At 56.3% G+C, this 14,762-nt stretch overlaps 1 protein-coding gene across 3 annotated transcripts; it reads right to left on the reverse strand.

Moving 5' to 3' along the window:
- Positions 1-2,352: 2,352 nt before the first annotated feature.
- Positions 2,353-11,126, reverse strand: LOC125085142 (synaptotagmin-15-like). Of its 3 annotated transcripts, XM_047703364.1 has the most exons (8): positions 11,030-11,126; positions 9,891-10,083; positions 9,282-9,424; positions 7,814-8,109; positions 6,091-6,261; positions 5,391-5,511; positions 4,182-4,361; positions 2,353-3,715 (listed from the first exon to the last, which is right to left on the reverse strand). In XM_047703364.1, the coding sequence occupies exons 1-8, from the start codon at positions 11,034-11,036 to the stop codon at positions 3,573-3,575; spliced, it is 1,254 nt and encodes a 417-aa protein (XP_047559320.1). In that variant the 5' UTR covers positions 11,037-11,126; the 3' UTR covers positions 2,353-3,572. The 3 variants fall into 3 exon arrangements, with proteins under 3 accessions (XP_047559320.1, XP_047559323.1, XP_047559322.1); XM_047703366.1 differs by lacking the exons at positions 2,353-3,715; positions 4,182-4,361 and adding an exon at positions 4,373-5,307; XM_047703367.1 differs by lacking the exons at positions 9,282-9,424; positions 9,891-10,083 and having other exon boundaries at positions 11,030-11,056.
- Positions 11,127-14,762: the final 3,636 nt, after the last annotated feature.

Consider the following 14,762-nt stretch of genomic DNA (forward strand, 5'->3'; position numbering starts at 1 on the left):
TTCCTCCTCTCTCTCTCTTCCTTTTTCTCTCTCTCTCTTGCTTTCTTTTTCCACAATACCATGACACTGAGGAGATAAAAATTGGAGTTTATGACCCACTAAGGAAGAGGAGCCTAGTAAACACACCAGAGCCTCATTTGGTGATCGAAATGGTACCCTTCGAAGACTACACCCTAAAAATGGGGGAAAGCCAGAGGTGGTCATAGAACCTTACAACAACTGCAACCCAGGGGCACCAAGGTAGCTCAGTTGGTAAAGCAACTGACTCAGGTCATGATTTTGGCTCATGTCATGACCTCAGGGCTGTGGGATCGAGCCCTGTGTAGGACTCCGTGTTGAGTGTGGAGCCTACTTAAAATTTCCCTCTCCCTTTCCGTCTGCCTCCCACCACCCCACCCAACTCGTGCCCTCTCTTAAATGCAAAAACAAAAGCACAAAGCCTGCAACCCAGACTCCAGTTAGTTCACTACTGCACTGCATTAAGGTGACCTCTCCCCATTCTGTCAGCCAGAGGATACAGTAAGCCCTCTCTGAAGGAGTCCCGTCTCCCGGGGCACCCGTAATTTATCACAATGGTCAGCGCTGGACAATATATTGTCAAACATTCCAAGTGACAGAACCAAAGAGGGTAACACACACAGTAAAACTGACCCATTGATGTCACAGGTATTGGTATGACTGACAAACCAGAGACTTTCATCAGAGAGTGGGAATTGATCACAAAGCATCAAATGGAAATTTAAAACTTAAAGAACGCAGTAATTGAAATTAAGCACTCGGCATATAGATTAACTACAATTAGACATGGCAGAAGAAAGATTTAGTAAAATGGAAGAGGGCAGGGAGTGGAAAAGGCAGCCCAGTGCCTAGGAGTCCTGCAGGAGCTGCAGGGAGAGCTAACAGGTGTGTAATTGGAGTCTCAGAAGAGGAGAGGAAGAAGGGGCAGAAATCATATATGAAGAAGTATGGGCTGAGAATTTTCCAAAACTTATGGAGGTTTGCTACTCCCAAGGTGGATAAATAAAAGGAAAATTGCCTGGAGGTATACCATACTCAAATTCTTGATAACCAAAGATAAAGAGAAAATATTAAAAGCAGCAAAGGGTGGGAAGGAGAGGGAGATGCATTACTTTCCAAGGAGAAACAAAAGATGATAACTCACTTGTCAACAGCAATTATGGAAGTAAGAAGACAATGAACGCCATTTTAAAACTCTTGACAGAAAATGTCAGCCTAGAATTCTATTCCCCCCCGCAAAATCCTTTAAAAATGAATTTGAAATAGACATTTCTATTCAAAAACTAAGAAAATTTGCTGTGAACAGTTGTACACTAAAAGAAATACTAAAAAGAGTTCTTCAAGTAGGAGGAACACGATCTCAGAATCCCAGAAACGCAGGAAAGAAGGAAAGCAAAAGAAAGAACAACTCTGTAACTGAATATAAGTGGGAATTGACTGAACATAATAATAATAGCAATGTCTTGCTAGGTGTAAGATATATGTGGGATTGAAATGAATGATGTCAATACCATTAAAAACTGGAGGTAAAGAGAGATCGGCCAAAGGAAACAGAGGGACATACCATGTTAATGGATGGAAGTTTCAATATTATAGGGATAGAAAATGGTTCCCAAACTGGTCTATGCACTCCATCAAAATCCAGTCAAACTCAAACACTTTTTTGGTGTGGCAATTGACAAGCTGATCCTTAAATGCTTTGTGGAAATTCAAAGGACTTGCAAAGTGGAAAGACAGAGAACTTATAAAGTAGAAATGCAGGGATCACCTGGTAGAAGAGGACTGAGACAACCCAGGCCAGTTCCCTCTGGTCCATTGGAAGCACTTGTGTATTTTTTGCTCTTACCACGTCTGTAGACATTTCAGCCCCACACAGCAACCCCTTCCTCCTCTCTGCTGGAGCAGAGAACTGTCAGTCTCTTGCCATTGAGATTTTTCAGCTGTGAGTCAGACACACCAGTCCACTCTGTCCTGCCAAGGGATACTTACCAACTATTCCAAGTGGCCCTGGAAAGGCCACCTAGTAGGCATGAATGTCACCTTGAAATGTGGGGGTGGCTGGCACCTCTTGTCTCGGGACCCCGGGTGAGATGGAAACCATTCTAGGTTAGCAGCCTGCTAGACACACAGAGAGAATGTGTGTGCTCTGACGCTATTAGCAGTAACTGGAGTGTGGGCTTTGTTGGAATGTATGTATGAAATAAGTGAGAAAAAGCAAACACAAGATATTCTGTCTGTACGGACCAGTGCCAGGTAAAGCTTGTCTTTGTGCATGGACAGAGATCGGGAGTGATATCGAAGAGGCAGAGATCGAAGAGGCACAGACTGAGTATAATGCTCACTACTTTCTTTTGCTGAAGGTGTTCACTGCGTAAGAAAAGAGAAGGGTTTGAAGTTTGTTCCAGGTATACGGTCACAGTGCATTGACCCCGCAAGTTCAAAAGCATGTGGGGGAAAATACAAGCTACCCGTTCAGTAACAGTGATAAACACAGTAACGGCTCATTACCCTGAGGACAGTGTCACAGGGAGGTGATGACCGGGATTTGTGGGGACTCTCAACTCCATGAGCCTCACATGGGCACCTGTCACAACACAGTCATCCTAACGAAATTGCTGGGTTTACAGGGAAAGCTCTCGGCCCTGGGGGCTGCGCTTTGGCTGCGTGCTTTCACCATTTCTTGCCCAAAGTGAGTTGTGCGAGCTGAACGCTGTCAACCAGGGAGACCACAGAAACCCGTAGGACAGCCAGTTGGAAGACCAGGGGCGTGAGGCTTGGGTTCTGGGGAGGACGGGCCATGGGCAGGATGTGACATGGTCCTGGGAGGGACCCAACACAGGTGAGGGCCTCCTCCTGGCACAGGGAGCTTATGTCCACTTGGTGGACAGTGTTCTTCCCCAGGCCTGAAGCCAGCGAGTCTTGATCCCTGAGAGCTTTCTCTCCCGAGCTGCAGGCATGCCGTGCTGTGCAGGCATCTGGAGGCTGTTTCATTCCAATGTGCCCGACGCCCACCCCAACTTTCAGACGGGGCTCTTTATTGTGGGCCAGCTGGAATCAGCGCTTTGGGCACCCCCACCCCCCACGACTCCCCTAGAGCAGTTTGTTTTCTCTGCTTGGCGGGAGGCAGGAAAACCACAGCTGAGACGCTGTGTCCGTCCAGCACTGACCTACCATCAGCTTTCCAGAATGGTGGAGCCCGGGTCTCCGCTCAGCACACACAGCTCTGCTATCACTGAATAGAACAGTTCTTCTGAAGGCCTGAGATCCCAGTCCAGATGGGGACTGTGCTGACCACAGCTTGGGACTTGCAGCCCAGGCAGCAGCACGGGGAGAGGAGGATAGAGGGAGATGGGAGGATCTCTGAGGCTGGCAGGTGGCGGCCAGCCATGCCGCTGACCTGGCCGGAACTCTCTGGTCCCTCTTCTCTCCTGCCTCTCAGCACGCACGCTGCCCTCGCTCAGGCAGCCCAAGGAGATGCTGGCCCGACCGTCCAGGCCCGTGGCTGCCACGGGGGAGGGCAGGCTCCGGAGGCAGAGCGGAGGTCCTGAGCCGAGTCAGGGCTCAGGGGTGGGACAGAGCGCGTGCCAGCGCTTCACCAGCTCCTTGGGCTTGCTGAGCATCGCGTTCCAGTGCTCCAGCTGTCTGCCTCGGGCGTACATGTAGGGGCCCACCACCACCCGGCCCAGCTGGTGGCTGTCTGTAGGGGAGGGAAAAACACCATCATTCTCCAGAGCACAGAAGCTGCCCCACTTGGGCAATACCCCCAGTGCCTTCTCTTTCCCTGTATCACTCCTCCTTTCAGAGGATGGAGCTAGCCCCTCCCTCTCGAAGCAGGAGCAGGCAGCCCCCAAAGGGTCCTGGCTTTGCTCTGGAACTGAAGATGGGAGAGAAGGGAGCCCAAGTGGAGAGCCAGCAGAGGCTGCCCTTTGACCTCTCCGTACGTTGCCACGTTGCCACGGAGAGTCAAACTGAGCAAAGCTGGGCGTGAATCCCGGCTCTCCTGCTCGCAAGCTTTGTGTCCTTGGGCATGTATCTTAGCCTCTCTTGAGTTCTAGTTGCCCTAGGCAGAGAACAGAAACCTCTCTCTGCGGGTCCTACTGCCTGAACGCTCCTCCTGTGCCCATGTCCCAAAGAGCCTGGGGAGGGTGGGGGAGCAGCCTTACTCTCCCCTCTGGTGCTCTGCAGCACGGTCAGGCTGAGGCTGGCAGTGTCCAGCTCCACAGGGTTGGCCTTGAAGCTGAAAGTCTCGCTGTACACGGGGTTGGCTGAGCCCAGCACTGCCGAAGTCTTCTTGCACTTGACAAACTTGTTGTGGTTCATCAGAGACACTTTGACAAACACACCTAAGGGGCAGTGCAGATGGTGGGCTGGGCTGGGAGGGGGAGGGCAGGGTCCAGCCTCTGGCCTGTGGGAGGTCTGGCTGGGAGGCCACACGCCCACCTTGGGCACCAAGCCCCTTCTGCTGCAGCCAGAGGGCATCAATTACAAGAGGAAACAGGGACGATTAGTGTATGGGCTTACACCCGAGGAAACGCTTGGTTCCCTTCCATTTCCTTCCTCTGTGCCTCCCGAGTGCATCATGGCTCCGCTGGCCCTTGCTTCCCAGAGCCTGACACCATACGCCCATCTCTCCTGTTGGTGGAGAGGGGGCCCAGCCTGCTGAGTGCTCAGGCTCCCTGGAGCTCCTCAAGCACCTTCTTCTTCAGAGGGTCAAGGTTTTGGGGGTGGGGCTCAGATGAATTTTGGATCCACGGTGGAAGGTTGAATGACAACTTGCTTATGGTGACCCAGATGTGGAGACACACAGGGGTCGGACAGCTACCACTCTGCTTGCGGGGCCGGGGGCCGGGTGTTGGGGGCGCATAAGGGCAGGACATTTCGGTGAGCCAGAGCAGGGACTCCACTCCTCCAGCTGCTGGGTTCTGGGCGGCCAGAGGAAGCAGAGCACTGCACTCCCTGTCAGCCTGGGAAGCATCTCCTTTCTGCCCAGTGTCCTGCCTGGTGTACAGGGAGCCCACCCGGGGGCAGTGGGGCAAGGGGTCTGGCCCCGGAGAAACTGGAATCCTTCACAGAAGGGCAGAGGTGGAGGAGGAGGGACAGAACCTTTACGGAGCCAAGATGCTGCCTTGGGAAAGGGGAGGGGAGGACTTGGTCTTGGGGGGTGTTAGGGGTCTTGGTGGAGGCCAAGGGGATACAGTCTTGGGTTCAATAGAAGGAAGTGGCTTCCCACATCATAGCCGTCCACAGAGGGTAGTGAGCACTCCGTGGTGGGCCACAGGCAGGCAGAAACTGAAGGGCCAGAGGAAGGAGTCAGACTCCAGCCCAGGCCACAGGCTCACTGGACAGGGCCTGCCCTGCAAAGGAAAACTTACTGACGAAACTCGTCTCCTCCTGGAGCTGGAGGCCCTTGGCTCGCAGCACGACCACAGTCAGGCGACACAGGCAGTCATTGTAGCTGAGACAGAACTGCAGGTCTCCAAACTCGGAGGGAGGCTGGAGAGACCCGGAGGAAAGCATTCCTGTCACTCAGCAGGTGCTGGAGAGGCCGTGGTATCTGGCCTCCTCCCAGCAGTCAGGCTCTGCTCCTGGGTTATCACCCATGGTGTCTCCACTCAGCCCACCAGCATTTAATGGATGGGGAAACTGAGGTCTGGACAATGGAAAGGGCTTGCTGAAGGTCACACAGTAGTGAGTGTCAGAGCTGAGGGTTCAAACCCAGGTCTAGGGGATTCCAAAGCCTTTTTCAAGCTGCCTGGGTCTTCTCAGGGGTCAGGAGAAGAGAGGGCAAGCCTGGTCCTTTTGGGGTATCACCTTTCACAGGTGTCTGATCTGGAAGGGAATCAAGTTGATCCAGGTAATCTGGTCTCCAGGGCAAAAGAACCTCAGGCCACCTTTCCTTGCCCAGGAGCAGCTCCGCCCTGCCCCCTGGTCCCGGGCCGCTCCAGCCCAGGCTCATGACCCCAAGTCACACTTGCTTGGGCTGATGCTGGCCAGTAGGGGCTGGGCCACACTGCTGGCTGCCCCTGGGAGTCTGACACACAAATGTACATGCTTGGTGACCTTGACCTTTACCTCTCCACTCTCAGCCTCCAGGTCTCTCCAGATGACGTGCGGGCAGTCACCAGCCAGGGGCTCATTTCTCAGGGGGAAGAACACCTGGCCCAGGAGCTGGTGCTTCCTCTGCCTGTCCACGTGGTACACGGAGAACCTGAGTACCCTTTGAGTGATGTTCTTGCTGGACACCTGGGAGAGATGAGGGTCTGGGCTGGGGTCAGGCGTGGAAACAGAGGATGGGAGGGTGTGGTACACTGTTCTCGACAGAAGATTTTGGTGAGAGGTGGTTCAGCCAGGGACCTGCACCCCCGAATCCCAGACATCGTCAAGGTACCATTCCAGTAGTGGGGACCCGTCCCCTGGGGGCCAGTGGCAGTGGGAACGTGTGCCAGAGCCTTTCCCTGCAGAGTGAGTTCAAAGATCAGCAGTGTCTAGCCCTCCCCTGGACCTTATTAGAAATACAGGACATGGGGCCCCATCTCAGGCCCATGAAGGAAATCCACCGTTTAACAGGACCTCCAAGTGATCTGCCTGCACATAAAAATGTGAGAAGTCCTCCACCGGAGCCCAGGGAACCTGCCCATCTCTGCCATCTGAGTTGGGCACCCCAGACCTCTCTCCGAGACTCAGTCTCCTCACCTGTAACAGTTCCTACTCTCTGAGTTGTAAAACCCCAATCACAGTGTCAGCCCTGTGGCAGATGCTCAGTTAATACAGATTTTCTTCTCTTCCTCATCTCCTTCCCCTTCCCCCTCAAAGAACAGAGAGGCCAGGATCAAGTTGGGGTGGGGACCGGGCAGGGAAGCGATGAGCAAACAGAAATAAGTTTGTGAACACGCCGTGTGGCCACGCTGGGCAGCACAGCTCCATGTCTTGGCTTTTTACGTTCTGAGGAGAACAAGGTCACCAGTGAACACCCGCAGCCTTGACCCCCAGCAAAACAGGTGGGATCCGGGCCCCATGCCAGCTCTCCGTACAGCTCCAGCTCTCAGGCCCAGAAGAAGGCAAGAATTCAGGCTCTGACCTCAGCAATCACCCTCTTCCCGGATGCTGAACGGCCTCTCCTCACCTTGCCCGCCAGCCTACTGCCTGGCTCTTGAAAATGTTTGTCCAAGGCCTCAAGGCAGCTCTTCATGCCTGGTTTCCCATCAGGGCCCCGAGTCACCTGCTCAGACTCCCAGGCCCCTGTGGGCTTGGCTCAGTGCCCCGACAGCCTCTGCCCCTGCAGACCCTGAGCCGGCCTGTCCTCAGGGCAGCCAAGGCGGCACGGGCTGCACGATGGCTCTTGGGCCCTGCGCTGGCCTCCGACACACTAGGCGAGTTCCTGCCCCCGCTCTAAGGGGCGTGGGGGTCTCACCCTCTGCCTTTCTTGGATAACCTTGCCAGAAACCCCCTAAGGCTCCAGGGCTTTGGACTGCTTCTCCAGAGCCTTGTGGGCAGGAGCCTGGCATCCAGTAGGTGCTCCGAGGATGTGTTTTCTCTTTCTCTCCTCCAGGCACCCCAGACACAGGGAGCCCAGCCCTCTACCCCTCACCTCCCTCGCTTGCCCTCCACCCCCTCCCCCCAAATAGGGCTCTGGGCTCTTGCAGGCCCTGACCTTTACTGGCAGGTAAAGTAGACCTGGTGGCAGCAGGGGCCTGGGAGGCCTTCAGGGCCCTGGCTGTCACAGGAGGCTGGGGTCACCTGGACCCTGTCTGCTCCCTCCCCGGAGGCCAGTCCCTGTATGCTGCAGGGGTCGTACCTGGAAGATGAAGTGCTCATCAAACTGCGGGCTGGAGGTCTTGCGTTTGGTCTTGGACTGGAGGAAGCGCCGCTCGTCAGGCAGCAGGTGCAGCTTCACGAGGGGGTTGCAGCTCTCCGAGGGGGCTTGCAGCCTCCGCGCCTTGATCAAGCCCACCAGCAGCCGCTCGGCGTCCTGCTGATATTCCACGGAGAACCACAGCCGTCCCAGGCAGCCCTCAGGGAAGTCGGTCTCACTCTTGTCCTCCAGGAACTTATATAGATCTGGGTTGATGGTCCCCACCGTGCCTGTATTTCCTATAACACAGGGGCGGGGTGGTCTGCCAGGCCCGAGGAAGGCAGAGACAGGGGTAGGGAGCGGATAGCAAGCTCTGGGCTTCATCACTCCTGCCCCAGCCCATCTCTTCTTGCCTGAGCCTCCAGGAGACAGTTCACTGGCCTCTCTTTACCACATCCGCCCCACACCCTTCTCTAGACTGAACACAGACGCTCTCTCCAGGACTACTCCTCCAGGAAGCCTGCCAGCACTAAGGCATGGCATATCCAGGCCTGCTCCCCTCTGAGGCCCCCAGAAGAGTGCCCATTTAACCCCATTTAACCCCAGCCCCTAGGTCAGGGCCTGCTTGGTGGGGGGGACCCAGTGCCCAGCTCTTGGCCTGGCTCCTGTCCATGGGGTCCACAGGATGTCTCAGTGATGCAGTTTTGCCTCTTTTCTTCGTCTTCAAATTAGAGGGGTCTAGCTGATCCCTTCTGGTTCCTGGGAAGGTATCTTGGAAGGTCTTCAGAGCAAAGGGGTAAGCAGAAAGCTGTGTGCCCGGCTCCTACCACTCTGCCCTCTGGATCATCCAACCTATTAGCCTAGAACAGAACTCATTGAGCGCTCTGGGTTCTAATCCCAGACCTGTTGCTTACTGCCTCTGTGACCTTGAGCAGGGCACTCTTAACCTTCTGAGCCTCTGTTTATGAATGTGTAAGACGGGGCGAGGATGTCTACCCCCACAGAGGCATGGGATGAGGTCTAAGGCCACAACGGCACCTGAGGCCAGATCTGGCACAAGCTGGGGGTGCGGCAGGCGTTTGGTAAACCCAAGTACCTGGAAAGAGCAGTCACTGGGCAACTCTTTTCAAGGGAAACCAGAAAACTCTGCCCAGAGCACTAGGATTGCAAGGGAGATGGCATTACTGCTGAGACCCAGCAGAGCCCAGCCAGCAGCCACCTTGCTTCTGCTTCACTCCTGTGGTCCAGCCTGGGGGGGTGGGCTTGCTGCCTAAATTCTGCCTCCAGGAGGCCAGTGGTGTGGGCTTTCCCCATGCATCACAGTCCTGGTGGTCTCTGCCCCCAGAATAAGTGGACCTGGTCACTGAGGGCACTACCGGAGGGCTGCTGGTCCAGGCGGTTTTCCAGAACCAGGCCCATGAAAGCAAATGGGCCCACCCTGGCCTGAACAGACCCTGACCCCAGCACTCACCAAAGCTGCCACTGGAGGGGCGGGGCAGGAGCTCTGGGGAGAGGCAGGGGTCCTGTGGGGCCTGGGCCCACTCTCCACGGTGTAGGGGTACCCATTCTCGGTCTTGAAGGGAAGGAGGCACCACGAACGGCACACCTAGAGGCCTGTCCCGAGGTGGGGAGATGACATACGTATTGGTGGCAAGTGAATGTTGTGGCCTCCTTGAGCTCAGCCCATAGGGGTTGAGAGCTGGAGGCTGGGGGAAGAAAAGACAGCAGGAGCCAGGAGGAGGCAAGAACACCATTTTCTGGGTCCACATCCCCCCACCATCCCGCCACCAAAGCTAACAGCTCTGCCCATCTGCAGCCAGTGGAGACTTGCTGAAGGAACACTGCTTCCGGAGTGATTCTGCCCGGACTCGAATGCCTGTTCTGGCACTTACTAGGCCTGCTTTATGTCCTCTGGGTCTGTTGTCTTATCTGGAAAATGAGCCTCACAATGCCTGTCCCAGAGCTTGTAGTGATGATTCTGGGGTTGCTTTGTAGCATGGTAACAGCATAGAGGAGGAGCCCCACAAAATAGACTTTCTTCCCTACCCCCCACCAAGGGAAACTCCACATCCTGCCTCACCTGCTTGTCTGCGTCCTGGCAGATGGGGGGTAGAGCTTGCCCCCCTGTATGCTGGAGGCAGCGGTGCTCCCGGGCAGCTCCTCATAGGTGGACAGGGCCCGAAGCTTCTTCCAGAGACAGCAGCTCACCCAGATCAGCAACAGTAGCAGCAGCAGCCCCCCAGTGAGGCCCCCAATTACCAGGGCCACCTGCTCTGGGGGTAGAGACCACCCGGATTGTGATGCCAGGGGAAAGGCACTCCCCCTCCCACCGCTGGCCTGCAGGGGGGCAGAACGTGGGCAGCAACCCCACCCCCTGGGTTGGACCCCAGGACTGACACAGAAGCAGGCTTCCTGTTCCTTTGGAAAGCAGCAGGCCTTCGGCTTGAGATTCTGGCTGAAATGAACCATTTTCTCATGCTCCTGACGAGACATTCCATCTGCTTTCACCAGAACCTTTATCTTTCCAGGGTTCCTGTTCAGGCTTGAGGGTAAGCCCGAGTGTGGCCATTCTGTACTTAAGGGAAGCCCAGGAAGGGATGATGTCCTGGTTTGCATCCCTATCCTTTTTGGTCCTGGAGCCTGCTGAGAGACTGGGCTCCTGTTTGAATTCTGTAACTTTCTCTAAAACCCAATCCCTTCCTCAACCCTCTATCAAGATGAAGCCACTTAGGGGAATCAGTTGAAGACAACGGAAAGGAGTGTCGATGAGGAAAGGCGCAGTAGGTGCGAGAAACAGAGACACAAGGACAGTTGACTGCCTGAACCCCATCATTTGAGGGGGCCTGGCCGGATCCACTCGCGTTCAGCACAGGCTGAGAGCACCAGGACGCTCGTTCCCAGGCGCTGGCTGCCCTCAAAGAGCAAAGAAGGTGCCTGCTTCGGGTCACGTGCGGACAAGGGGCTTCTGGCGGGCTCTAGGGTCTGGAGCGAGGGGACTGGTGAGAAGGCGAGATCCCCTCACTTTCTGTCCCGCAACTGTCTGGGAGGAGAGTCTCCCTCTCCACTTCACCCTCACCCCGCGCTAGGAGCCACGGGCAGGGTGCGGGCTGAGCCCCGGCGGCGGGGCAGGCGGGGAGAGGCAAAGTGCGGCCACGGCGGGGGTTGGGCGGGGGCCCCGGACGCCGCGCTGGGCGCGAGGGTGCGGCGAGGGGCACTTACCCGCCATGGGACTGCTCGGGCCGGCTGTCGGGGCTGGGGCGCACGTATCTCCGCGCCTCCAGCCGCCGCGGGGCAGGCTTTTAAGGCCCGGCGGGGGCCGTCGGGAGGGCGCGGGGGCGGTCCCTGGTCTCGCCCGGCCCTGGCTACAGACCGCGGGTCTGGGAGCCCGCCCCCGGACGCCGCAGCTCCTCCCCGGCCAGGCCCCGCTCGCCACCCCAGAGGGGAGCCCCTGGTGCGTGCCGGGAAACTGCAGGGCTCCGGGCTGGGCGGCACGGGGCGCCCGGGGCTCCCCGCAGCTCGGGTGGGGTGGGGTGCGAGGGCCCCCGGCTAAGGCCTTGGCCGCGGCGTCTGATGGAGGGCTCAGCACCCGAACCTTCACGCCTGGCTGCCTGGGCAAGCCACTTGAAGGTCTAGGAGTGCGCCTCCACCTTCCGCGGTCCCCCGCAGCGTGAGGCTGTGTACCCCCACACCCCCGCTCCGGCCCGGCGCCTATCCGCGTTCCTGGGGCCTGCCCAGCTCCCAGGGCGGACTCTCCGCTCCCGGTCCCCGTGGCTCCCGGTGCGGCCCTGAAGTTCACTCGTCCACCGTCGCAGCACCCAAAATAACGAGGCTTTGGAGAGCCTTGGTTCTGCAGCAGGCCCTCCTACAACGACTCTGGGTTCTGACTCCGCTCCCCACCCACCAGCTGTGCCACTTGGGACAATTTCCTTCAGCACCCTGGGCTCTCTGTCCTCAGTTGGGTTAGCAATAGTACTCTCTCTGGATGGAAGTATGTAATGGATACGGCTTAGAATGGCGACTTAGCCTGAGCGTGTGGGGTTGGGGGTGCACAGAGCCTGCCACCCACTACTGTGGTGATTATGTGGCTCAGGGTGGAGTCAGCTGGATTCCCTCGACACCTGAAACCCTTATTATTGTAGTGATTATTATCAGAGCGCAGGGGCAGTGCAGTCGAGACTACTGAACGCAGCCTTCCCGGGAAGCTGGAGGAAAGGCCCTGTAGTTCCCCTGCCCGCTCCCACCCGTCTTGCGCCCCATCCACACGCACCTTCTTGGGCCACGCGCAGCCATCCCTGCGGAGCGCTCTGGGGCGCAGAGAGGCGGGTGGGGTACGGGGGTGGTGGGGGGAGCATCTGAAACCTCGAGGTGGCATCTGTAGTTGGCAACCAAAAGAAATGTATGTGTGTGGGGAGGGAGGGTCAGTCTTGTAGTACAGCCTTGAAGGTCATGTCCAAAGAGCGAGTCTGGGCCCCGCTCCTGCCTGGCACCTGTGCCTATCACACGGTAGGGAGGAGGCTGAGTAAACTAGACGGGGTTGGGGGGGGGGTCCTCCAGGCTGTCCTGCCCCCAGCTCTGGTTGATTTGAGGCACGATGGGTGGTGAACTTGGGTCCCCCTCCTTTCCCAGGGGTGGGAGGTGGGGCGGTTACTTTCTTCCCGTGGTCAGGTGAGAAGGGGGTTCTTGCATCTCTACCCAGTAGGGCCTCTCTCTGCTCTCCACCCCCCGAAGACTGCTAGGAGCCTGGTGGAGGCAGGGCATTTCCTTTCCCCACCTTTCCCCTCCTGCAAATCATGTTGGTGTCTGGAGAACCTGGGGCTCTGACCTTTGCTTCTGTCCAGCTGGTGATGCTGATGACATCTCAGGAAGTGGGGTCTGGGTCCCCCTCAAAGCCTCCTCATCTTTCTCCTCGGGTCTAGTTGCATGTCAGTTTTCTGTTAGTTAAAAACAATGTAGTGTCTTGCAGCCTGAAGTCAGAGGACTGAAAGAGGTCTGCAGGGCTGCCTTCGTTCTGGAGGCTGGGGAGAAAATCCATTTCCCATCTTTTCCTGGCTTCTAGAAGCTGCTTGTAAGTGGCCCCTTCTTTGTCTTTAAAGGGTAGCAGCATTTTCTAATCTCTCTGAATCTTTATCATATTTGTTATTTTTTATTATTTATTTTGAGAGAGAGAGCGCGCGAACATGAGCACGGGGAGGGGCAGAGGGAGAGAAAGAATCTTAAGCAGACTCCCTGCTGAGCACAGAGCCTGATGCAGGGCTCAGTCTCACAACTCTGAGATCATGACCTAAGCTGAAATCAAGAGCTGGACGCCCAACTGACTGAGCCACCCAGGCATCCCAATCCTTGTCATTGTCACATCTAAGTAGATCTGCCTCCCTCTTATAAGGTGATTAGGTGGGGCCTGCTCAGAAAATCCAGGGTAATTGTCCCATTTCAAGATCTTTACTTTAATCACTTCTGCAAGGTCCCCTTTGCCATGTCAGGTAACCCATTCCCAGGTCCCAAGCATTAGGACGTGGACATAGTTGGAGCCATCTCCATGACTGGCCCCAAGCTGCATGAGTGGGTGCTTCTGGAAGAGGGAATGCTTTGTGGCCAGTCTGGAGGTGTTAGGTCCAGAGCTGCCCATCCTCCCCCAGCCCCATGCTCTGCCTTCCAAGGCCTCCAAGACCGGTTTCCTGGTCTCCTTTTCTCACCATCCACATCCAAGCATGGCCTGCTTCTGCCAGCTCTTCCTCCTCTGTCCAACTCCATCACCACCAAACACTCCTGCCGGGTCTCTGCCATAATCAACCTGGAGCACAGCATCCAATTCCTGTCTGAATATGATTCAACCCTATACCCCCTCCTCCACTATGTCTTCTAGGATCTCCTCCCCATTCTCAGCCACCCAGATGCTCCCCCACCTCCATCCGTCTGCAGCACTCAGTGCCTGTGACCATCACCCCACCTGACTGTCCCTAGCAGACCAGGACTTCATGAAGGCAGGGAGCCATGTCTTTCTCAACTCAGCATCCCAACATCAGCCTCCGGGGCTGAGGCTGTGCTGAATGGTGGAAGAAAGGCTTGCACCCTGAGGATGAGCTGCCCCCTGGCTTCTGCCAGTGTTGTCCGTACATCACACACATCCCAGGCCCACACTCTGGGGCCCGCCAGGAGCTCTTGACCTTGCCCTGGAGCCTGGCTGCAGGGTCTTGCTAGCTCAGCCTGCGAGCACCTTACCCATGCAGCCAGCCCCCTGAATTTTCAGTCTTTTTTGCTCCACTGGAAGATGAAAGCAGGTGTTGGGGGGTGTGAGTTCACCTTTCTTGTTCCTCCTTATGTTTTGGGCACCATGATGCTGGTTCAGTGTGCATGACCTGTTGAACCCTACCTTGTGTCAGCCCTGCAGAGTTGGGTCTGCTCCTTCTCATGAGGAAACCAAATCAAAGAAGTTCCATGGACCACCCAGTTACGTGGGGGAGCTAGACCCAGCCCCGGACTCCCTCTGTCCATGGCCTCGCAGGGGCTCCGAGCCCGGCTGAGCTGGAGCCTGTTCACATGACAGCAGCTTCCAGGTCGAGCTGCAGCCCTGGCCCAGCTTCCTGTTTTCAGATCTTGTTCCTCTCCGGGTCTTTGGGAGCTGGGAACACTGGAAAGAGCAGCAGACAGGGTTTCTCTTCTCTGTGGCCAAAAGGAAGTCATATTTCAACTGGCAAAAGCATTCCTGAGAAGGGCTGCAGGAAGTCCAAGTGTTTTAAAGGCCTGCAAATGCCTGCAGGTGATTAATAATTCAGTGCAATGGGTGATTCATGAGAAAGGCCACTTTCAATTAACCTTAAGAATCAGCCCATCTGAGGAAGTGTCATCTCTCGTCACCTAGGAACAGAGAGACTAGAGCAGGATAAAGGCCATGTCAAGAACCCCATGGAAGACCGTGTTGCTCACAGTTATGTAAACTCCACCCTGGTCAGCC

This window comes from Lutra lutra, chromosome 14, assembly GCF_902655055.1.
Source record: "Lutra lutra chromosome 14, mLutLut1.2, whole genome shotgun sequence".
Classification (NCBI taxonomy): Eukaryota; Metazoa; Chordata; class Mammalia; order Carnivora; family Mustelidae; genus Lutra; species Lutra lutra.